Raw genomic sequence first — 24,076 nt, forward strand, 5'->3', positions numbered from 1 at the left:
AAGTATAACACAGCAGACAAGACAAGAAGAACAGTGTGACAATACAAAAACATAATCATAATCATAATACAGACAAGGGAAGGGGGTTACAGTGTTACATTATCGTTATGTATGTCCACGTAAGCATCGCTGTTGTTGTGAGTATGTTAGCCTACTAAGAGGAGCGGGAGAGGTGAGTCCAGGAATGGCTTTATCATAGACCATTCCCACCCCTATCCAGATTAGGGATGATGCAGCTTCTTATCATGCCTATAGAGCTAATCTAAATCCATGCTTCAGATTCTAGGCTAGTCGAATTGAATTTAAATCGTTTGCAGGGTGCCTGATGTAACGAAACCTCTCCGGCACATCCGCCACGGTGAAACTCTGACCTGTCAGGTTTGGGTTACCGTGAACTCGGCCTCGCCCACCAGATTAGAGCCGTCGCCATAACAGCGGACACCCGAGCAGGTGTCATTAGCTTGTCTACAATAGCTGCATGGAGGGGAGCCTGGACAGAGATACTTGGATAATTTATCGTCTATTTTTATTCTGTAATTGCATATTTGATTATTTAGTACAGTAGCCCTTGGTTTTGCCGTCAGCTGTGAGATCGCGAGGCCTACATTTATTTTATGTTTTACACGGGTTAATCCACAATAAAGGGTCTAGTCTAGGCGACTATGGTCAGGCTGTTTCTATTATTCTGAAATAGGGTAATACACAAACGAATTAGGCCAAGTTAATTTAATAGTTTGAAAACATTACATAGGCTAATGCATTAGCCTAATTTCTTTGCCTACCTTTCTGACATGTCCCAATGTGGTGAAATCCCCTGGGCTTTAACGCATAGCGAAAGAGACGGTGTAGTCCTACAACCCGAGGGTCCCCCATGGGCACCACTGATTCTGTTATAATAACCAAGGGAGAGTAATCTTACTGAATCCTTCTGAGAGACTGCGCTCTTCTGCCCCTCTCTCCTCTCCTCTCACGGTGGAACGTCGCGGCAGCGGCGGGTCACCGGGGGCAGGTGCTCGTTGCCGAGCAACGTGCTGGGCCAGTGTGTCACCAAGTTCTCTCGATGTCGCAGTGGGGGAGATGTGGAGGTAGCCTAATTTATATTTCCACTGGAGCCGTTAAGCAAATCCATATGTGACAAGGGTGTAACCTCTGAGGACTAAACATGTTTTCAGGCTTTTTAGCTCGCCTGGTCTCCTTGTGTAAAATGCTTGTTAAACCTTAACCCTCTAATGCATAATCAAGTAATATATATATATATATATATATATATAATATATATATATATATATATATATATATATATTACTTGATTATGCATCATTCTTTTCAGAACAACTTGGGCTTTCAGAATATGAAAGCTGCAATGCCAAATGAATGTATATGACCATAAAGACAAAATAGAAAAACTAAATGGAAACTGAATCTCATAAATTTGTATTGAAAACATACATTTGAAAAACAGTTCAATCAGGAAAAAATAGCCTAACCAACACTCTAGACATCCTAAAATAAAAACTATTCACATATTAATGAAAGTACACATGCTTTTTATCATAATATATATAATTTTGGCTTCAGCTATGTAGTATAGACCTACAAAAAATATGACACGAAGAGTCTCATATTACCCCACTTTGCAGAGCGTTTGGATATCTATAGAAGCACAGTGCACTCTGATTGGTGACAGACGCGATACAGAGGTCTATCTCTGATTGGTGGATCTAAGCTGAAGCAAAACCAACACTAGACATCATAGAGTGCATGAAAATGTGAAAAAAATAACAACTATATATCCATTGAATATTCCATGTGCCCTGGGCGCACCCTCAAGCCCTCCTGAGATATTACCTTCACCAGGCCAAAAACGCCTATGTGACCTCACAGTAACCTAGCCTTGACCACCAAAATGTAATCAGTTCATCCTTGAGTCCAACTGGATATTCTGGTCAAATTTGAAGAAATTCTGTCAAACGTTTCTTGAGATATCGCGTTAACAACAATGGTTAAGCTGTGCCTGGCGGAGGCATAAAAAGTCTATGGCGCAATGAATGGTCCATGGCAGGGCATAGCCTCGATCACTATACCGTCCTGGACCAGGTCTACTACAGGCCAAGCCAGAGCAGGCAAATGCATGAATTCCTCATTCCTCTCACCCACGGGGAAGGATCATCCTACTGAGAGAAACTTCCTGTCATCAGTAGGTGGCGCTCTAAGCGTGACTCAATACCGATGCATAGATGTGTTCAGGACGGTACCTTGATGAAGCATGAGAAATGTTGTGTAAATCGGACAATGTATGTAGGAGTTATGATGACTTCCTGCTTGACCTGTAGGTGGCGCTATAAGTATGACGCAATACTGACACATAGATGTGTTCAGGACAGAACCTTCATGAAGCGTGAGAAATATCGGACAAATTGGATAATGTATGAAGGAGTTATGAGGACTTCCTGTTTTATGGCGAAACATCAAAATTCGCCGCAGCGCAACGGCAAGGGTGTTTAGTAAACGTAAATTTTTTTTGATCACTTTTAATAAGAAAGGTCTTCAGATGAAGCAGACCAAGTGTGAAGTTGATCGGATTAAATCTGTAGGAGGAGTTCGTTAAAGTACGAGGGATGGAAATGTCAAAATCGAGCAAAATGGCGGACTTCCTGTTGGACTTAGGGTATGGCTCCAAGAAACTTTTGTGTGTGTGTGGATAAATTAGCTAGGTTTATCAACTTCCGTTTGCCTACGAAAAACTGGAAGGTGGGGCTCGCCATTTTAAACTTTCCAGGGGGCGCTCTGGAGCAGTTTTGCCACGCCCATTTCCAGCACCCATGAATTTTTTTTTTTTTTTTACCGGGACTGACATATCTGCCAAGTTTCAAGCGTTTTCATGGATGTTTAGGCCGCCAAAAAGGCATTTGTGGTTTCACCAGTAGGTGGCGCTATAAGTTTGACTCAATACCGATGCATAGATGTCTTGAGGATGCAACCTTCATGAAGCGTGAGCAATTAGGTGCAAATCGGATAATGTATGTAGGAGTTATGAGGACTTCCTGTTTTATGGCGAAATGTCAAAATTTGGTGGGGCGCCACGGCAAGGGTGTTTGGTGAAAACTCATTTTTTTTGATAACTTTTGATCACAAAGGTCTTAAGATGAAGCTGACCAAATATGAAGTTGATCGGATGAAATCTGTAGGAGGAGTTTGTTAAAGTACGAGACATGGAAATGGTAAAAACAAGGAAAAAATGGCACATTAAGAGCAAAATGGCTGACTTCCTGTTGGATGTTGGGTATAGGTCCAAGAGACATTTTAGTGTGTCTCGATGAACTGCATATGGCCACCGAATTTCGTTCGCCTACATCAAACTGAAAGGTGGGGCTTGCCATTTAAAATTTTCCAGGGGGCGCACTTGAGCCGTTTTGCCACGCCCATTTCCGTCACCCATGAAATATCACATTTTTCACCGGGACTGATGTATCTGCAAAGTTTCATGCGTTTTCATCGATGTTTAGGCCGCCAAAAAGGCATTTGTTTGGGGAGAATAATAATAATCCTTACAATTTCAATAGGGCTTTGCACCGCCAGTGCTCGGGCCCTAATAAATATTTTTAAATTCTAGACCTTATTGCCTATCCAATAATTTATTGTATAGGCTATAGCCTATTAACAAAACAGTTTATTCAAGACTGGTCAGGGCAGACTGCATCATCATTGATGAAATGGAATGTTGTCTTGAGGCTTAAGTTACTATCACAGTTTAACTAGCTTTATGCAACTACTGTAGCGATGCAGTTAACATTATCTGAGTTAAGTACATTAATGCTGTCTCTTACAAGGTTTAGCCTACTGTAATCGAGTTATTCTCATAATCAGAGTAAGAGCAATATTCACATTTTTATGCCTCCGCCCGGCGCAGCTGTGGCCGGATGGCATTATTCCAGGTTGTCTGTCCCATTCTTGTGAACAAGATATCTCAAGAACGGCTAGACGGAATGAGTTCACATTTGTCCAGAATGTCCAGTTACACTCATGGATTAACTGATTAGATGTTGATGGTCAAAGGCTACATACAAGCCTGCATTACAGCCAGTGGTGTTCAAAAACTGTTCAGCTGTAGATTCATTTCCGCAGAGATGAAAAACTATTTAGTAGGCTCACCATATTGGGCAAGATTTCTGTAACCTTCCCCTAAATAAAAGAGCCAAAAAAGAAAAAGAATCATTGGCGCACCGTGCAATTGCAATATCTCTGTAGTTTGTTGTTGTTCATCTCGTGTTTGATATGATTGAATTATAATTTACAATCATTGTCACGTGATTTACATTATCTAGTGCTGTTACACTCGACACAGTAGTCACAACATGTCGACCTCCCGACGCAATGCGCGTCGATATGCATTGATGCTTGCGTCAAAACGAAGCTTTGTACGTCACGCAAGCACCCTACTCCCCAGATAGCAAGCGGATCTGGGCCATATATGGGCCGGAACTAAGCCACAAGGGCCAGATCTGGCCTGTATATGGCCCAGATCCGCTTGCTATCTGGGTCGTGTTGAACGAGACATCACATGATGGTGGGCTCATTTGTATTTTGGCCAAAATTCCTCTGGGACTTGACTTGTCAATCAGTTGATACAGCCGCCATACCATGAATTGACCAGCAGATGTCATTATGAGCTGCTGTATCGACTGTATCAATAGAACAACACTTTTCCCGACACAACTCTGTCGAATGTGTCCGTGGGTCAGAAAGCTTTGTTTCCCCCATCACTAACATTATCCACTCAAGAGCACTCCATTAATCAGGATGTAGTTTAATATCATATAACCGCTCGGTAACAGGGCAAACACATTTTTTTTCCATTTCCCAAGTACTCTTCTTTGTTCTGTTTTGAAGGGAAATTGTAAAGAAATGTTGTCCAATGTCTCTTCTAAAGATATTTCATTTGCCATTGTTGTTATAGTTAATTATGCTGGTTCCTCACAGCGTAAGTTGCAGTAGGAGTAAATAGAGCGCTGACTCGCCGATAACAAGTAGAAGAAGAGGCAAGACGGCAGATGCTATTTGATATTTGTCATTTCAGTTAAAAAATAAAAGGTATATAAAAGGTGGTGGGATCTGGGTGACATCACCATGTCAATATACACCAGCAGGATTTAGAAAGAGCAGTACTGCACTACATATTGTTTTGTATTCCTGAAGATGAGGGTTATCAAATCATAGGCTTGGTCTGGCCTGTATGTATGATCACCTGTGCGCACAAACCCAGGCAGAGGGTAGAGGCCTGCGCAGTATCGCTGTCCTGAGGTACAGTCTAAAAGCTTTGTCATTGTGAAGGCAGTTCACAGGAGGGTTAAGTGATAGAGTCTATCGACTGGGGGGTCAATAATATTGCATGGACCTAGCTGAACATAATTAGACTGCTCCCTTACTAATGAATTCTCGAGAGTAAACATTGAAGTCTCATCTGTCGTCTGATGTGCCCTTGGCCAGGCTAGCCTTGGCTCAGTGATACGAGCTGTCTGTGTGTGTTCCAGCGAGTGGACGACCCCGCCCTGAAGTCTCTCCTGTCACTTGGCAACGCCACCACCATGGCCGAAAGCTGCCCTGAGTGTGACTGTGGCCAAGTCTTCGTCTCTCTGTCACATGATGGTGGTTTTTCATGCATTTTCATCACATAGTACCATTTAACGGTTGGTTACCTGACAATACCCACATACTATTGTCCGATATCTTGATCTGTAATCATTCTGATAGCAAAATGACAAATAGAAAAGGACAGCATGTCATCATAATTAGAACATAGTCATATTTATTGAGTGAAGGAGTGAATACAGCTGCTGCTTCTTCTCCCCTGTACATCCAAAATGCCATTTCCAACGCAACTGCACACCCTGGTCTCTTACACAGTCCCCTCAGTTCACCTGTGAAGGGCTCAGCTAAACCAACAACTCCATTAGATAAGGCATATTATTAGTTCACCAGTATTTTTGCCTTGTACCTAAAGAAGAAACTGAGGGAAAATAATGATTTACTAAGATTAAGTGTGGTTACCTACATTATGACTGCACACTTGTTTTGCAATAAATATCTACTCTCTATTTAGAACACAACAGCAAATGTACAGGAATAGAACACTGGTGCATCTTGAGAAACACACACCTTGAAGAAGTAAGAGAGTGTGTGTGCGTGTGTGTGTGCGTGTGTGTGTGTGCGCGTGTGTGTGTGTCTGTCTGTGTCTGTGTGTGTGTGTGTGAGGCGGCTGAAATGAAAGTGGAGGTGCGTGGTGGCTTATCTAATATACTACACCATACTGTATAGTAGAAACCATTACTTCACTTTTATATATTTACATCTCTCTCTGTCTCCGTACCTCGGAGTGGAAGTGGCTTAAAGCTCACAGTATCAAAATAAAGTCACGTTATATGTCATATATTTCTGTGTGTGTGTGTGTGTGTGTATATATATTTATTCTCATAAGGAGTATAAAAACACAGCCGACTATGCAGAGAGGATAGGTTGTACTGTATTTATGATGTCGGAACGCTGGAATCGGATTGGTTCTGAGCGCGGGTGAGCTCATCGGAGGATCGCAGCACGCTGGAATCTAATTGGCAGTTGTCTGTCGGGTTACATGGAGTCAAAGTCGTGGTCGCTGGGCTCGATGACCTCTGGAGTCATGACCCTGCCCATGAAGAGGATGGAACCTAGCCAGGAGGAGAAGAGAAAAGGAAGGATCACAAGGATGGAGGGTGGGAGGGGGTGAAGACAGTGTCTGAAAGGTCTAGTGGATATACAGACACACGCACTAACACTCACATACAGTACACACACACACACACACACACACACACACACACACACACACACACACACACACACACACACACCTGTCTTCCGGTTTCTGATGACGAAGAAGAATGGGTGATCAGCCATGACCTGAGGGTACAACACTAGAGTCCTGGTCAGGGCTATCATTCCTACAGCAGAGAGAGAGGGGGGGGGGGGGGGCGAGGGAACGAGAGAGAGAGAGAGAGAGAGAGAGAGAGAGAGGAGGGGAGGGCATTTAGAGGAGGGCTAAAATGTAAGCTTGGAACATTGGACAGAAACGATTAGAGGCAAGGGAAAAGAAAGAGGCAAAGAATCTTTACCAGAAAAAAAGTTAGATGAAGTGAGAGAGAGAGAGTGCAAGACAGAAAGAGCAAGGGGAGAGAGAGAACAAGAGAGAATATTCTGAGAGCACCGTGATGATGAGGCACAGAAAAGGTGAAAGCGTAAGCGCTAGACAGGAAGATGAGAAAAGAGGGAGGGAAAGAAAGTGAGAGATCGTGTCACTTTCAGTGCGATACGTGAAAGAGAGAAGGGGACCCAGCCAAAATGGCACTGCTGAAGTTGAAGCTGCACTCATTGATTTTATTTACCGCTAGATGGCAGTAAGATACTTGTTTACTAACAAGAGATATAATACATAGGTTTAAGGCACGGGGACGGAGCAAAAGCACAGGTCGGCTATTGACGACACAGAGAGAAATGCTGGAATAACAACAGACGTGGCGACTGGGGGTGAATCATTGAAGTAGGACGCTATTAGAAGTCTATGGCTCAATGAAACGATCGGATATCAGGTGCTGTTAATTAGTTTTGACAATGTGAATAAAATCAATGATTGCAGCTTTAAGTAAGGGGTCAATGCTACATGGGGGAATGATGACAACACTATGACATCACCTGATCCGGCCGCCCCCTCTGCCCCCTCCTCCGTCACCTCTAGGTAGGCTTTCTGCACCGCCTTCCCAATGAACAGGTCCCTCCCATCTGGAACACACACAAATGCACAGGCACGCACGCACACACACACACACGCACGCACACACACACACACACACATACACACACACACACACACACACACACACACACACACACACACACACACACACACACACACACACACACACGGGTCAAAAGGAAAATACACCTGGCCAAATCTCTTGTCACCTCCCACTAGAAAGTGTCAGTTGAGGTAGTCTGCTATGGTATGGGGTTGAGGTAGTCTGCTATGGTATGGGGTTGAGGTAGTCTTCTACGGTATGGGGTTGAGGTAGTCTTCTAGGGTATGGTGTTGAGGTAGTCTTCTATGGTATGGGGTTGAGGTAGTCTTCTATGGTATGGGGTTGAGGTAGTCTTCTAGGGTATGGGGTTGAGGTAGTCTTCTACGGTATGGGGTTGAGGTAGTCTTCTACGGTATGGGGTTGAGGTAGTCTTCTAGGGTATGGGGTTGAGGTAGTCTTCTACAGTATGGGGTTGAGGTAGTCTTCTACGGTATGGGATTGAGGTAGTCTTCTACGGTATAGGGTTGAGGTAGTCTTCTAGGGTATGGGGTTGAGGTAGTCTTCTACAGTATGGCGTTGAGGTAGTCTTCTACGGTATGGGATTGAGGTAGTCTTCTACGGTATAGGGTTGAGGTAGTCTTCTAGGGTATGGGGTTGAGGTAGTCTTCTATGGTATGGGGTTGAGGTAGTCTTCTATGGTATGGGGTTGAGGTAGTCTTCTACGGTATGGGGTTGAGGTAGTCTTCTAGGGTATGGGGTTGAGGTAGTCTTCTATGGTATGGGGTTGAGGTAGTCTTCTAGGGTATGGGGTTGGGGTAGTCTTCTACGGTATGGGGTTGAGGTAGTCTTCTATGGTATGGGGTTAAGGTAGTCTTCTACGGTATGAGGTTGAGGTAGTCTTCTAGGGTATGGGGTTGAGGTAGTCTTCTAGGGTATGGGGTTGGGGTAGTCTTCTACGGTATGGGGTTGAGGTAGTCTTCTACGGTATGGGGTTGAGGTAGTCTTCTAGGGTATGGGGTTGGGGTAGTCTTCTATGGTATGGGGTTGAGGTAGTCTTCTAGGGTATGGGGTTGGGGTAGTCTTCTACGGTATGGGGTTGAGGTAGTCTTCTATGGTATGGGGTTAAGGTAGTCTTCTACGGTATGAGGTTGAGGTAGTCTTCTAGGGTATGGGGTTGTGGTAGTCTTCTAGGGTATGGGGTTGAGGTAGTCTACTAAAGGTTCTGAGAATGGTTCCATGTGAGGTGTTAGTCTGTGTTATAGCCTATAGGGATATCACAGTGTGGATGTGTCTGAAGACAGTTAAAGAACGAACGCCTGTCAACGCGAGCGACAGGAGGAAAATAGGAACAGGGCGAGCGTCAAAAGGGCAGTTAAAACGTTACGCCGCTTCGCGCTGCGTCGGTAAGGTAAGATCAGAGTAAGGTAAGATCAGAGTAAGGTAAGATCAGTGTAAGGTAAGATCAGAGTAAGGTAAAATCAGAGTAAGGTAAGATTAGAGTAAGGTAAGATCAGAGTAAGGTAAGATCAGAGTAAGGTAAGATCAGAGTAAGGTAAGATCAGAGTAAGGTAAGATTAGAGTAAGGTAAGATCAGAGTAAGGTAAGATCAGAGTAAGGTAAGATCAGAGTAAGGTAAGATCAGAGTAAGGTAAGATTAGAGTAAGGTAAGATTAGAGTAAGGTAAGATCAGAGTAAGGTAAGATCAGAGTAAGGTAAGATCAGAGTAAGGTAAGATCAGAGTAAGGTAAGATCAGAGTAAGGTAAGATCAGAGTAAGGTAAGATCAGTGTAAGGTAAGATTAGAGTAAGGTAAGATCAGAGTAAGGTAAGATCAGAGTAAGGTAAGATTAGAGTAAGGTAAGATCAGAGTAAGGTAAGATCAGAGTAAGGTAAGATCAGAGTAAGGTAAGATCGGTAGAACGTCGAAGAGAACGTTCCACTCGGTCCGGTGATTATCTATAATCTGAATTAGTTTATTGCCATACAGTTTTTCAACATAGACTACTAGGAATATGCACCATGCCCGAAGCAAATTCCTAATATGTTGAGAAACTACATGTCAATAAACAAATTCCGATTCTGATTACACATGTATAAAGAAGCACAGGACAGAGTGTAACATTGATCTTATTCTTACTCTGATCGTGCATTTGCAGGCAAGCTGTGGAGGCATACAACACCAAATTGCTTCCACAAATCGAGATTGATATGAACGGAACGCTGCTAGAATAGGCGAGAGAATAGGCTGCTAGAATAAGCTATCCGGCTAGCTAATGGCAACAGCCGCTAGGTTAGGTTAACTGAACAGCCAACAGGTGGCTAGGTTAGCTGAACGTTAGCTAGGCTAGCTAGCCACAAGAGGCTATTAGCCATATCCTCCCCCTCCCCTCCCCTCTCCCTTCACGTGAATTGAAACTGAAATCTGATTCCTCTAGACTCCACTCTGTGCTGCATGTGCATGCGGAGGGGCAGAACACAGGACAATCGTGACAAGCCTAGTCTGTGCTGTACTCAGGCAACACTTCACGAAGAAGAGACTCTTTGTTCATTCCAACCCACTCCATTGTAACACTTCATTTTAGGCCGAAGTTGTCCAAGATTTCTATCTCTCCTTTATCTCCCACCCTCCTTCCCTCTCTTCTCTCTCTAGTCTATTTTTACCTCACGACGGGGCAGTGTTCTGGCAGTCTGATCTATCATCACTTAGCGGGAGTTACCTTGGTTACCTGAGACTGCCAGCGTACTGCAGGATTCACTCTGTTTCAGATCAGATTCTCACAGTGAAGACGAAATGGTGTGTGTGCCTGAGTGGGCTCCTACTATGTGTGTGCATGTGTGTGCGTGTGTGGGTGTGAGCGCGCGGGTCGTCAAGGGCTCTCACCTGCCATCTCACCTGTCATGGCGGAGAGGTCTGCGTCTTTAGTGAAGATGTTCTTGATGCCCAGGTCTTGCAGGATCTCCCTCATGTCCACCTTCTGCTCCACCTTGAACCTTCGAACCACATGACGAGGCTTTATAGGACTGTTATTGTTATTGATAATAATAACTAACCTTTATCACCAAGGAGGATCACCGAGGGACAGTTGAAATAGCAATATGGCAATGATACTTCCAGCACATACTTCTCCAGTCTCTACAATAGCAGCACTATATTGCACTCAGTTTTATATTGTAACTCTGAGCTCCTTTGCTTCCATGTCAATACAGAAAGGAAAATATCATTCTCAACCTAGCAGCTTTGATGAGGCTTTATAAGACTTGGAGACACTTGGAGGGGCCAGGCGGCCACTTCAGCACCTTGGTGGGGGACAGCAACCCCGGCCACAGCTACTTCAGCACTGTGGACAGCGAGGCCTGGTTGTGAGTGGCCTCTACAGGAGACTCATCATCTCGCAGCAAACGACCAGACCCAGCTTCCCCCACTTGCCTTATCAGCCACCCTGCCGGAGGAGCAGCAGCTGGGACAAATCATCTCGTCAGGGCCAAACACCCTCAAAAGGACAGCCTAGGCCTCATTCAAAGAGCTTAGGGATTACGTGAGTAGGCTGTTTAGACAGAATGCTGGCTCCAAACCCTTTTTTGGGTTTTGAATGTGCTAACCGTGTTTTTCTGTGTCCCTGCCAGGACTAAGTGGGCCAACCCCCGTGAAGCATGGCTACCGGGAGGTGATGACTGACGGGAGAAAAAGTCCCTGTTTTTGGTTGTTCTGACTAGAGGTCTTCTCGGGTCTAAAATGTGGACCCGAAACCGAGATGGACCCGAGACATTCGTTCCGAGATACGACTAAATCCGATCATTTAAAAAAAAAAAAAGTATACCGGACCCGATTTTGTCCGAGAACAGGAGTAGGACAGAGACCCGAGACCCGAGTTGGATCGGGTATTTTACGGATCCGACAGGCAGTAGTAGCAAGTAGCAGTAGCATTTATCAATCGCTTAGGCTGTCACGGCTGTTGGCTTGCATGCTGTTGCATTACAGTTTGATGGAATTGCGATTTCCTCTCAATCTTGACAGGATCAATTGCTGTTTTGTCAGGCTGTGATGTGGCAGCATAGAAATGAAATGGCGGTAAATAAATAAGGCTACACAAAGCTGCTGCTAGGTTTGACCTCTTTATATACATTTTCTTTCATCTTATTTTTCACAAGGTAGGCTACTGGTGGTGGCTGCCGTGTCTCCGCTCGCATCACACCAGCGGTCTCACTGAATTCATGTCATGCGTTTCTCTCGGGTATTACGCATAATGACAAACGGACCCGGGACCCGAGGTCATAGAATCGGATCCACCCGAACCCAATTTACCATAATAAAAGCGTGGAAATGTGGACCTGGACCTGTACGGGTCTCGGGTCCGGGTCCTCTCGGATTTACCCGACCCGTGAAGACCTCTAGTTCTGACCCAGAATCCCTCTTCTTTTGTTTTTTTATCCCTTAATAAAAACACGAGCGTGCGGATTAGCAGTAACCCTGTGTCCTCCGATTTGTGTGCGTCCCACCTGGCCTCACCTGGTTCCCACAATAATACCTCCTTCCATGCATGTGTGTGTATTCGTGCCTGCTCCTGTGTGTGTAACTGCATTTGTGTGTATGCATTTCCACATGCAAGTGTGTGTGCATCCATGTGTGTGTGTGTGTGTGTGTGTCTCACCGGGGCAGGTAGACCTCCACCTTCTGTCTCTTGACGTTGTTGGCCCACTCCTCCAGCAGGGGGGCCTTGATGATGGGCTCCAGGGCAGCCAGGGGCACCTCCTGCCGGGGCAGCACGATCAACATGCTCACGTCCTCGCCCTCGTACGGCATCTCCAGCACCTGGTACACGCCGCCTGCCTCGGCCGAGCCGTCACTGAACTCGCCTGACACACACACACACACACACACACACACACACACACAGGGTACAACGGAAAATGCATGCACACATGATAGTTTGCACAGTGGGTTGTGTGTGTGTGTGATAATAATAATAATAATACATTTTATTTGTAATGCACTTCTCAAACAACAAATCCCAAAGTGTGTGTGCATGTGTTTGTGTGTGTGTGTATCTGAGTGCAGTGGTTGGCTCAGCTATTTGAAAGCAGCTCTGTATGTAGGCTCCACAGCAGAGGCCCCATCTTCAAACATTTAAGTTCCGCACTGACTACATCAGCATCTCTTAGGGGACCTGTCCTTATTCTGCATCTTACACACTCTGTGCCGTGTGTGTGTGTGTGTGTGTGTGTTTGTTTGTCTGTGATCTCTCTATATCAGTATAGACTGATACTCAAAAGCTCTCACCAGACAAGATTATCTGTGCCGAGCGCGCTCACACACACACACACACGCACACGCACACGCACACGCACACGCACGCACACACACACACCCTACCATAGTAGAAGTCTCCCTGCTGGTACATCATCAGGGTCTGGACTTCGCTGCCGTCGTCTCTGCTGAAGGAGAACGTTCTGGTGTTCTCCGGTCTGAACTGGTTCTTCCAGCTGCCCCGGAAGTAGACGGCGTTGACCAGGGTCAGGCGGGTCACGCTGCTGAAGTCGTCCGCAGAGAGGAGGTCACGGATCTTACCTGAGGAAAATCAAGAGACATGGAGGGGGGGGTTTAGACACGCACACACACACACATACACACACACACACACACACACACTACTCACTCTCTGTGTGGTTTTCCACCCAGCTGTTGATCTGCTCAGCGACCGCCGCTGATTCGCTGAAGTCCACCGTCTCCACCGCGGCCCGGAAGTACTTCCTCATCAGACGCAGGAAGTCGGGGTTAAAGGCCACACCCTCCTGCAGGAAGAGGCTGTTGGCCAATCGAATCACGTAGCTGCTGTCATCATCTGACAGAGCCCCGGTCAGGTTCTGGAGCAGGGGGAACTCCTCATCTGGAGAGAGAGAGAGGGGGGGGGGGGCGGAGAGAGGTAGAAAGAAAGGGAGAGAGAGAAAGAGAGGGAGAGAGAGCAGGGGGGGGGAGAGAGAGAAGAAGAAGGGAGAGAAATAGAGGGATGGATGTGTGGCATAAATGAAGCCAAGTGGGATGACTCAACATTCTGGGTGTTCCCAGGCTGAATGTATCTGGTGTTTTTACCTGTTACCCCTGGTCTTAATCTACTCTTGTGAGTGTGAGTGTGTGTGTGTGTTTGAATGTGAGTGTGCTCTCAGATGCGTGTGTGTATTATGGGGTGTGATTAGTGCCAGCACACCATACTGAAACGCTTGACTTGCACCTACTTAAGAAGACGCGATGACATCAAACGTCTAAACGCACGTATAATTTCCATTGACAAACAATGGAGAGACAGACGTCTCATAGCTGTAACGTACCTGTAACGCAGACGCTGTGCACATGTTGTTTACACGTATTGCGCATCGTGTGCGTGACGGCAACACTACAGGTTAGATGCGCCTCACATATGCTACACCAACACTACACATGACAGTTTGGTAAAATCATAGATGTACGTACGTACGTACTCTTGTAATGTGTGCAGAAATTGCATAGCGACGTGTCAAACGTGCCAGTGCCTTGCTAGCGCAGCAGACGTGTTAGCGGCCGCACGTGTAAGGTCAGTTGCCTTTAAATCATAGCTGGTTCTAATCTCGTCCTTGCCAATTGGTAATGCATTCTCAATAAATGGAATTCGCACATGTTAAGCAACTTGTTTTTAATAAAGCCTAATATCTGAATGACTCTTTCTTCGCAATTTAAAACAAATGTTCAGATACACGTGTTTCTTGTCAATAGAGGGCGCTGCAGCACCGTCAGCACCAGTTCGAACAGCCACAACCTATTTGAAAATGTAGCGATAGTGGAGATAAAACGACACATATCTAGGAAAAGTTATGCAAGGAGGGTCCTGGAATTTGATTGAGTGCAAATAAATATTCGTAATTTTTATTCAATATGGACAAATGAGCCCCGCTCGCAGCTTCTGGTGCCCGCTGACTTAACACGAGCGTGCAAACGTTACATGCATGTGCGCAAAAATGGCACGGCACCTTTTACACGTCACCCTCTGAGAATGCGAGCGACTCGTAACGCGTGCGTATATGCACGCCTATTAATCAGCTCGCCAAAGTTCCTTTCTACACGCAATGCAGGCGACGAAAGCACTGAGTGTTTGTTACGCTGGCACGAATCACACCCCATAGTGTGTATGTGTATGCGTGCTCACAGATGTGTGTGTGTGTATGCGTGTATGAGTGAGTTTGTGTGCGTTTGAGTGTGTGTGTGAGTGTGTATGTGTGAGTGTGTGCGCGTTTGAGTGTGTGTGTGGGTGTGTGTGTTTGAGTGTGTGTGTGAGTGACTCCAGGTGGTCTCACCTGCAGGTAGGTGACTGAAGCCCACCACCTGGCGTATCTCCCGGAGTGAGTCTCCCCGGGCCCCCAGCTCCACCATGCCCAGGGCCATGGCCACGCTCAGGGGGGAGAAGACGATGTTGTCCTCCCCCCCTGCCGACTGGAGCTGGTGGTACAGTCTGACTGAGAACTCTGCAGTGGTGTCCTCCGGAATGTCCGCCGCCCGGCAACCGGTGCCCGGCAACAGGAGGAGGAGGGGCAGCAATATCAACATGACAGTGGACAGCTTGGGGGGAAAGGGAGAGAGAGAGAGTGAAGGAGAGAGAGAGAATGAGGGAGAGAGAGAGAGAGAGAGAGAGTGTGTGAGGGAGAGAGAGAGAGAGAGAGGGAGAGAGAGAGTGAGGGAGAGAGAGAGAGGTCTGTCAGTCAGCTGCCAAATAAACATATTAGCATATTGGTTTGTGAGTGTGATGGGGATGGAGAGAGCGTGAGAAAGGATGAAAAGATGAGAAGAAGAGACTCAGACACGGTATTCTGGTGAAGAAGAGAGGGACTGAGAGAAGAGAGGAATGGAGGGAGAGAGGCACAGAGGAGCAGAGAAGAGGTTGACCTACAGTCAGGCGGGCGTCATGGGGAGAATCACTGCTTGGTGCCGATTTCCGTAAGGAGCTCTTACATACAGTACAGTAGGCTATACACCACCGCCTGCTCCCACTCTCCACTTCTTTGGTTCACCCCCCACTTAGAAATCTACTCGCATCGGTGCTGCATGTGTGTGTGTGTGAGTTGAGAGAGCAGGATGAGGAACATGATGTGCCATGAATCATTGAGCAGAAAACCCTCAGCATCCATCTAGTTTTCTCCCGCGCCCCCCCCCCCCCTCCCTCTCCATCCCTCCATCTCGTCCTCCGTCTCAAGTCCACCCCTCTTAACCTTCCTTTCATCCCTCCAGCAGACGCAGAGCGCTCCATCTCTCTACCTCCACCAGTCTTCACCTCTCTACCCATCCCTCTCTCTGGCCCTCTAACAGAGCACAGGCACACACACACACACACATGTACAGTACACACACACGCACACATGCATGCCTGCGCACACACGCAGGCACACACAGACACACACACACGATTGCCTCCACACACACAGGCACACACACACAAGCACACCTCCACACACCTCCACATACACACACACACACACACACACACACACATGCTTCCACACAGCGCACAGTCACATCTCTCTGCCTCACTCGTTGCCAGGCAACATTGTTTTCTGCACAAACAAAGAAAAGAGGAGCGTGTGCCACTGCATTTAGAGAGAGAGAGAGAGAGAGAGAGAGACATAAAGGGAGAGAGAGAGAGAGACATAAAGGGAGAGAGAGAGAGAGACATAAAGGGAGAGAGAGAGGGAGAGAGAGAGGGAAAAAGGGAGAAAGAGGGAGAGAGAAAGACAGAAAGAGAGAGAGAGAGAAAGAAAGAGGGGATATCCCTGTCTCTCTGTTGTGCAGCTACTGCTGTGAATAGGCTTAGAGAGCCCCTGCATGATGTTTTCCTGTGTGTTGATGTCCCATGTGGGGCTAGAAGCTCCTGTGACTGCTGGTGACTGCAGTGACAATGTACCAGAGTCAACAATGACAGCAATGCTCATACTGCAGCTCTGCACTAACTCTCCTCTCCTGTCCTCTCCTCCTGTCCTCTGGTCCCCTCTACCGTCCTCTCATCTCCTCCCCTCTCCTCTTGTCTCCTCTCCTCTCGTCACCTTTTGTCCTCTTCTCTCCTCTCCTGTCCTCTCCTCTCCACCCTTATCTTCTCCTCTCCTCTTTTGTCCTCTTCTCTCCTCTCTTCTCCACCCTTATCTTCTCCTCTACTCCTTATGCTACTTTCCCCTATCCTCTCCTTCCCTAATCTCTGCTCCTCTCCTCCCCTATCCTCTCCTTCCCTAATCTCTGCTCCTCTCCTCCCCTATGCTCTCCTTCCCTAATCTCTGCTCCTCTCCTTCCCTATCCTCTCCTTCCCTAATCTCTGCTCCTCTCTTCCCATATACTCTTCTCCTCATCTCCTCCCCTCCATTCCTCCTTCCCTACCCTCCTTTCTCTCCTTTTCTCCTCTCGTCATCACCTCCTGTACTTTCTCTTCTCCCCTCCCTCCCTCTCTCTCTCTCCCTCTCTCTCTGAGGGGTGTGTGGGACCAGGGTGTGTGAGGGGTGTGTGGGACCAGGGTGTGTGAGGGGTGTGTGGGACCAGGGTGTGTGAGGGGTGTGTGGGACCAGGGTGTGTGAGGGGTGTGTGGGACCAGGGTGTGTGAGGGGTGTGTGGGACCAGGGTGTGTGAGGGGTGTGTGAGACCATTGTGTGTGGGACCAGGGTGTGTTCTCTCTCATGTGGCTGATCTCAGTCGGAGAGCTCTTTGAGCAGACTGGGCACAGATGCCCATTAGTAACCGCGCACAGTTGGCTTAAGATAATAATGGTCGTAACCTTTCTATTTGTGGGAACTGTAATTGAATGGTGTATGTGTGTGTGTTTGTGTGTGTGTGAGAGAGAGAAAGAGAGAGAGAGCTAGGGAGAGAGAGAGGAGGGCTGGGGGGGGTGTCTACTTGTAATAGGGAGACCAGTGTGACTTTTGGAGACGTGTACCGTCGTGTGTAAGCGTATACCCGAGTGTCTACCCTTGCCCACCCAAAACCTGGAGGCTGTGAGCACTTCCGTAGCTTCAGAACACTCAGGGAATCCCCTAGGCATTGTCCAGCTGAAAACCAACACCAATAACACCCTCACGCCTGCAAAAAACAAACGTCCAGTGACACAAGCGGAACTCAATACCGCCGAAAGCCTAAATGGTTTAAAGTTATTCAAGTTTTAAGCCCAACAACTTTATTAAATCAATGCAATTAAACCCAGTGGCCTTTAAAATCAACACTGCTAAACCTCCCTTTTAAGCCCGAGTTGATGGTGAAATGTTTCAAGTTGACATTTAGACAGTTGACGGCATTCTAAACCGCACACGCTGTTTAATCCGCGATGCCATTTAAACCCAACACCCAGGTCTGCATGCCTAGGAAGCCAACAGATGCCACACTAATCTATGGGCACTATGACACATCCATCAACACACACACACAAACACACAGACATTGCATGTGCGTACATGAAATGACAAATACAGGCCAACATGGCCTACTATGTCACGTACATTCTTAGCTCAATTTTCTTGTCCCTAGTTACCATGGCAATGGATATTGTTCATTTTTACCACGTACAGACCCCAGTACCCAGGTACCCGATGCACGCGCACACACACACACACACACACACACTGGTTTCTGCCTCTCGGACGCTTCACGTCTCCCTCTACACTTAGCACCTGCTCTAGTTCTGTCACCTCCCTACCGTACCCTGTCGCTGTGTTCAACACACACACACGCACGCGCGCACACACACGCACACAGCGCACCTCACACTGCAGACTCAGTTGTTTTACAAGAAAGCAGCTTAGCGTACCACTTTCCCTCTCCCGTCTCCTCTAAAGGCTGGTCCATTAGTACTCTATAGTGGTACTAGGGATGTGCACAGCTCACATTTTTCATAGTTGATTAATCAGTGGGTGGTATGAGCCATTAATCGCTGAATTGTTTTTTGGCCGACATTTGAAAGATTTGATTCCAACATTTTAAAAGTGTTTATTTGAATTAAAAAAGTAAAGATTCAGAAACTGTTTGCATCACACTATAAACAATTAATAGTACTTATAAGTAAAATGGAATAATAATTAGCTAGATTTTGTTGCCTCTGGCACTGGAAGTCTATTTCCAGCGTCTGTTCATGAAAACAAAATAGTCTCGTGACTCAGAACCCCAGAACGTGTTCTAAAGTAGAAGGAGAATTCAACTTCTTATAGTGGGACAGGGAAAAAGGCCTAAAGGAAAGAATTGTGATTAGTTTTGTGAGAGCAAACTTTTATGACTCAGCAGCAAACTGTCAAAATGTTGGAGACAGAAATAGTGTAATAGTTGTGGGTGTGACTTGTATTACAGAAATAACCACCAAGGGAAACTGCTGGGTTCTTTCTCATAACTTTAGAGATGTGTCTAAAAGTGCACAGATCATCAAAATATAGCCTACATGCTGCAGAAAATAGGCATTCTCTCTATTCCTTCCAATATTCTCGTCTCTTACAATAGGAGACAAAGTGGCACATTGCGTTATATGAAGGCACATTGTGTTATTACACTAAATTTATCTTTTCAGCATCACACAACTCGATGCTGCAGGTTGAAGGAAGGATTTACAGGACTATCCAACGTCCAATTTGATATGAACTCACCGTTGGAATGGCCAGATTAATGCATCCCTATAAATGATGAAGGTATTAACGCACCTTTTAGTAAACCATGAAAGGCATTAGGCTATTTCAATGGCATTAACACATATTAATAGTAGTATTTACAGGACAATATGAGCGATTATAAACTATCCAAGGTACCCAGCGTGTCAAGCAATCAAATTGAAATGCGACAAGCCTGGCGTGGCTCCGGAATGCACGGCTTTGGGGGGAGACCCACACACACACACATACATACACACACACACACACACACACACACACACACACACACACACACAGTCATTTACACACTATAAGGCGTCGATGCCATACTGAGACACTGTCCTGTACATCAGTTGTTACTTGTTTATGAGTAAAGTCAGACCCATCCAGTCTACAGTATCAGCGTGACCTGGCTCCAGGATATGAACACATGGACCAGCACCCGGACTTCACTGCCTAGTTTAGGACCTATGAGACGAACAGAGCCCCTCAGAAGACCTGGCTCCTCGAACAGAGCCACAAAGGTCAAGCCAGGGAGTAGATGACCATGTTTTGTTTCATAAAATGGCTCAAATGAATTTGTGGGAATTCCTGACTGAACTCGAATTCCTCCTCCTGTGCTCCATAACAGGATGACTGGTCAGAACACAACCCAGCGTCTTATCCATTGAACAATTATACGTTATTGACAGGTTATACATGAACACATGCATGTTTCCTGACGTATTAACACACCATCATCACATCTGCCTTCTTAGAAAGCCTCTGTTTCTTATTATTTGACTTCAATTTGCTGCGACTGCATGTAGCCAGAACTCTGTATTAAAGGGGTAGTGTCCTATTTTGGACATTATTTCTATGTCTAACATAAATCTGAAACAAAGAGACCATAACCTAATTGATTGTTGAAATATTGAGCTAGATCGAGATTTTCGTCCTACTCAAATTTCTTTACAATGGAAGTGGCCAGGGCATGTTAATACGTATTGGAAAAAACTCAAGAAAACTAGCAGGAAACTCATTGTGTAATCTGACTGGTCTCAGTATACTGTACTGTGAAATGTATCACAATCCGTCGTGTTTAGTGTTGCTCCAGCCTCGTTCTCACTGCTCCCGTGGAGGGGTTCAGGAAAGGGGTGAAAAAGAGGCTGGAGCAATGCTCATATTCAAGCCTTGCCATGCACGTAAACATAACAGATTGTGATACATTTTTTTGACATATCAGAAATAGGGATAAATAGCACACTACCCCTTTAAATCCTAATCTCAGGACCCCAGGCCTCTTTGTCTCCAGACTCGGACTCAGATTCAGACTCAGATTCAGATTCAGACCCAGATTCACATTCACACTGACATTCGAGTCGGATTTGGACTCGGATTCGGACTCAGACTGCTCTGGTCTAGGCGTTTCCTTCCATCTCTCACACGTTTCATTATCTGTTTGCTCATCATCTGACATTCATTTGTCTTTAAACTCCTCCCAACGCTATACACAGACGCACTAACAAACACACACACACACACACACACACACACACACACACAGACACACACACATTAACACACATACGCAGACCAGAATCTCTGATTCAGAAACGCCCTTCCAAACCAGCTCCTGTCAATACAGATCTCCCGTGGAGAGATTTCAGTTCGCCATTAAGAGCCTGTCACGATTCATGCCATTGTGTGCATGTATGCGTGCGTGTATGTGAGTGTTTGTGCACACACACACACACACACACACACACACACACACACACACACGTACTGTAAGAATCCTAATATGAACCCACCCCTTTATCCTTCAGAGCGGCTTTGCCTTTTTAAGTGCAGTTTAAAATTCTGCTCAGCATTTTCACAACAGGCCGCTAGCAACCCGGCTGCCTCCTTGCCTCAAAGCCACTGACATTTCAATATCAGCGCTGTCAGTCAGGGTAGACAGGGGACATACTGCAGGCTGGGAAAGGTTAAGCATGCGTGTGTGTGTGTGTGTGTGTGTGTGTGCGTGTGTTTGTGCGTGTGTATGTGTGTGTGTGAGAGAGAGAGAGAGAGAGAGAGAGAGATTGTAGACACAAAGAAATCAAGGAAGGAGATGGGAGGAGGGAGGGAGGGAGAGAGAAAGAGAGAAAGAAAGAGAGAGAAAAAATAAGAAAGTGTGAGAGACAAAGTGAGAGAGAGGAAGTGAGTGAGAGAAAGAGTGTGTGAGAGAGAGAAAGAGTCCTCATCCTCATCTGTCACATTGGGTCACCCACACACACAAACACAAACGCATACACACACACACGCACACGCACACAGTGTGCACCTCTAGCCTTGGCTTCAATCTACTGTGATACTCCATACTGGAACTGGAACACATCACATGAACATAAGCTGCTGTGTTGCACACAAGTCCAGTCACCTCTCAGTTAAAATCCAGCGTCAATTCTCCTATCATTGTCAAAGCAAACATGTAAACAATAAATGACAAATTGACAACAACAACAACTAGAAAGGGTGCTCAGAGAGCACAGGGCTCCGCCCATTAATGCATTTTGTTGGTGTAATCGAGTTCACTGCTCAGTATAAATACAGCACACTTGCACCATTGACAAGTAAGCTTTTTGGTGGTGTAACTGATTGTGGTGTTTATGAGAGGTGGTCATGTATGAACACAATTGAACATACTTGTGTACTTGTGTAATTTTTTCAATCAGCCATTATAGACAATAACAGAAGACATAAGTTACAAAACGATATACAGAAATGAAGTGTTCATTCCTCTGGGAGGGGTAGAGGGGCACTAGCCCAGTCTCCCAATGTCTCTGGGATGGGTTCTAAGTTGGCTTATATTGAAACTTTCTATCCTACATGTCATTTGCTTTGGGTTACTATAGTCTACATTTAGTAAATACAGCCTATAAGTGTGCAGTTGATTGACTATCCATATTTTTGCTGTTGGAACGGTGTTTTATGTTATTGTTTTCGTTATAGGTCCGAGCGCATTCCCGTACAGGCTGAGCGCATTCCAGAGCCACACACTTTTGTGGACCATTATTGACGCGCTAATTGTAGTGGCACGCACCTGGACTTAATTTGTGTACAGTATATATATCATTTTCATTGGAGTTTGTGTTGAGAACTGACATGGTATGACGCCTCTGGCAATTGTAGAAAAAGAAAGTAAATAAAAGACAGAAAATTTCCATTACGGACTCCTGACACTTTATTTCTGGGTCAACAATTGGTGCCGGAACCCTGGAATCGATCCCACCGGCCTACTAAAAGAGGATTAAAGTGATCTGAGGCGGGATATTTGAAAGTGCAGGAGCAATGGCAGAGAAACTCTCCAGGTTGAAGAACATCCGAGGCGCAAATCGAACGGCCACAACCAAGCTGCTCAATAAAATAGATGGGTTACTGCTCACGGACCACCCACCTCTAAACGAATTCGAGGAATGTTTTGAGCAATTGTGCTTGAAAGAGACTGCTTTGGTTGAGCAAGATCGGCACATTGAAGGAGAACCTGGGGAAAAGGAAGCCTGTATTAAGAGGTCACCTCTGCTCTTGACTATATGGATGGAGTGATTACACGGAAAACCCGAGTCACCCGGATAATGTGCAGGGCCAACATGAGTGATTCACAGCACTCACACCACTCAGCCTCCAGTGGAGGGCCTACAATCAGACTTCCAAAATTAATTATTGAATCGCCCTTTTCTGGCGATATAAGCAAATGGCAATGTTTTGGAGCCAGTTTAATGCAGCAATTCATGAGAACCATAGCTTGAGTACATCAGACAAATGTAATCATTTAAATTGCTGAGTGGTACGGCCGCAAATGTAGTCGCTGGATTGACTTTATCCGATCAGAACTACGACAGTGCCATTACAATGCTAAAAGACAGGTTCGGTCGCAAGGACTTAGTAATCAATGCGCACATGAACATGCTACACCCCTTCATCGAGTTTTGTGAAAATCGTTCTGGTAGTTTTTGTGTAATCCTCAGATATTATTTTGTTTTACATGCATAGAAACATAAGATAATATTGGTTGCTTAAACCGCAAATAAATAAAGTTGATATCTAAGATGACTTGATTCCTCATTGTAACAAAGAGCCAATGTTCTCTAAAGAAAAATCAACATCTTCCTCGCGGCTCGAACCCGCGATAAAAATTAATGAGACTAATGCTTTAACTGCTCAGCCACCAGGCAATGCATAAGCCTAGCAAAAGAAGTTAAGACTAGAAAGTGTTCTCAGAGCACAGGTTTCCACGCATGTGTAGGTTGATAAAAATTAATAGATAAGAAAGCAGCATGGTTTGACTGTCCCTGTCTTTTCATATGATATCAGAGTGCATTTAGTAGAAAATAGTTTGTGGGATGTTCCAATCGCTCTGGTAGTTTTTGTATAATCCTGCTATGTGATGGATAATACTATTTTTTTCATTTGCTTCAACACTCAAATTAAAAAGAAGACATAGTTAGTGAAACCTGACACTCAAGGGGCAAAGCTCAGTCCAGATGTGCAGGTAGCTTATGATTTATATGTAGGCTAATACCACAGGATCCAGGCTAAGAAAATGTAACTTTTCCCAATACAGTGTTTATCTGATTTGTTTTTCATGAGTCAGGTATGATTTTG

The 24,076-nt window shown here is 45.6% G+C and overlaps 1 protein-coding gene across 1 annotated transcript; it reads right to left on the reverse strand.

Annotated features, from left to right (window-relative positions):
* Positions 1 to 6,571: 6,571 nt before the first annotated feature.
* serpini1 (serpin peptidase inhibitor, clade I (neuroserpin), member 1) lies at positions 6,572 to 15,398 on the reverse strand (the record flags this gene model as incomplete). The annotated part of the gene is made up of 8 exons (XM_084461419.1): positions 6,572 to 6,701; positions 6,885 to 6,974; positions 7,723 to 7,809; positions 10,707 to 10,816; positions 12,475 to 12,679; positions 13,197 to 13,391; positions 13,480 to 13,710; positions 15,149 to 15,398. The coding sequence occupies 8 exons, from the start codon at positions 15,396 to 15,398 to the stop codon at positions 6,625 to 6,627; spliced, it is 1,245 nt and encodes a 414-aa protein (XP_084317545.1). The 3' UTR covers positions 6,572 to 6,624.
* Positions 15,399 to 24,076: the final 8,678 nt, after the last annotated feature.

This window comes from Borostomias antarcticus (genome assembly GCF_949987555.1).
Source record: "Borostomias antarcticus genome assembly, chromosome: 1".
NCBI classification, from domain to species: Eukaryota; Metazoa; Chordata; class Actinopteri; order Stomiiformes; family Stomiidae; genus Borostomias; species Borostomias antarcticus.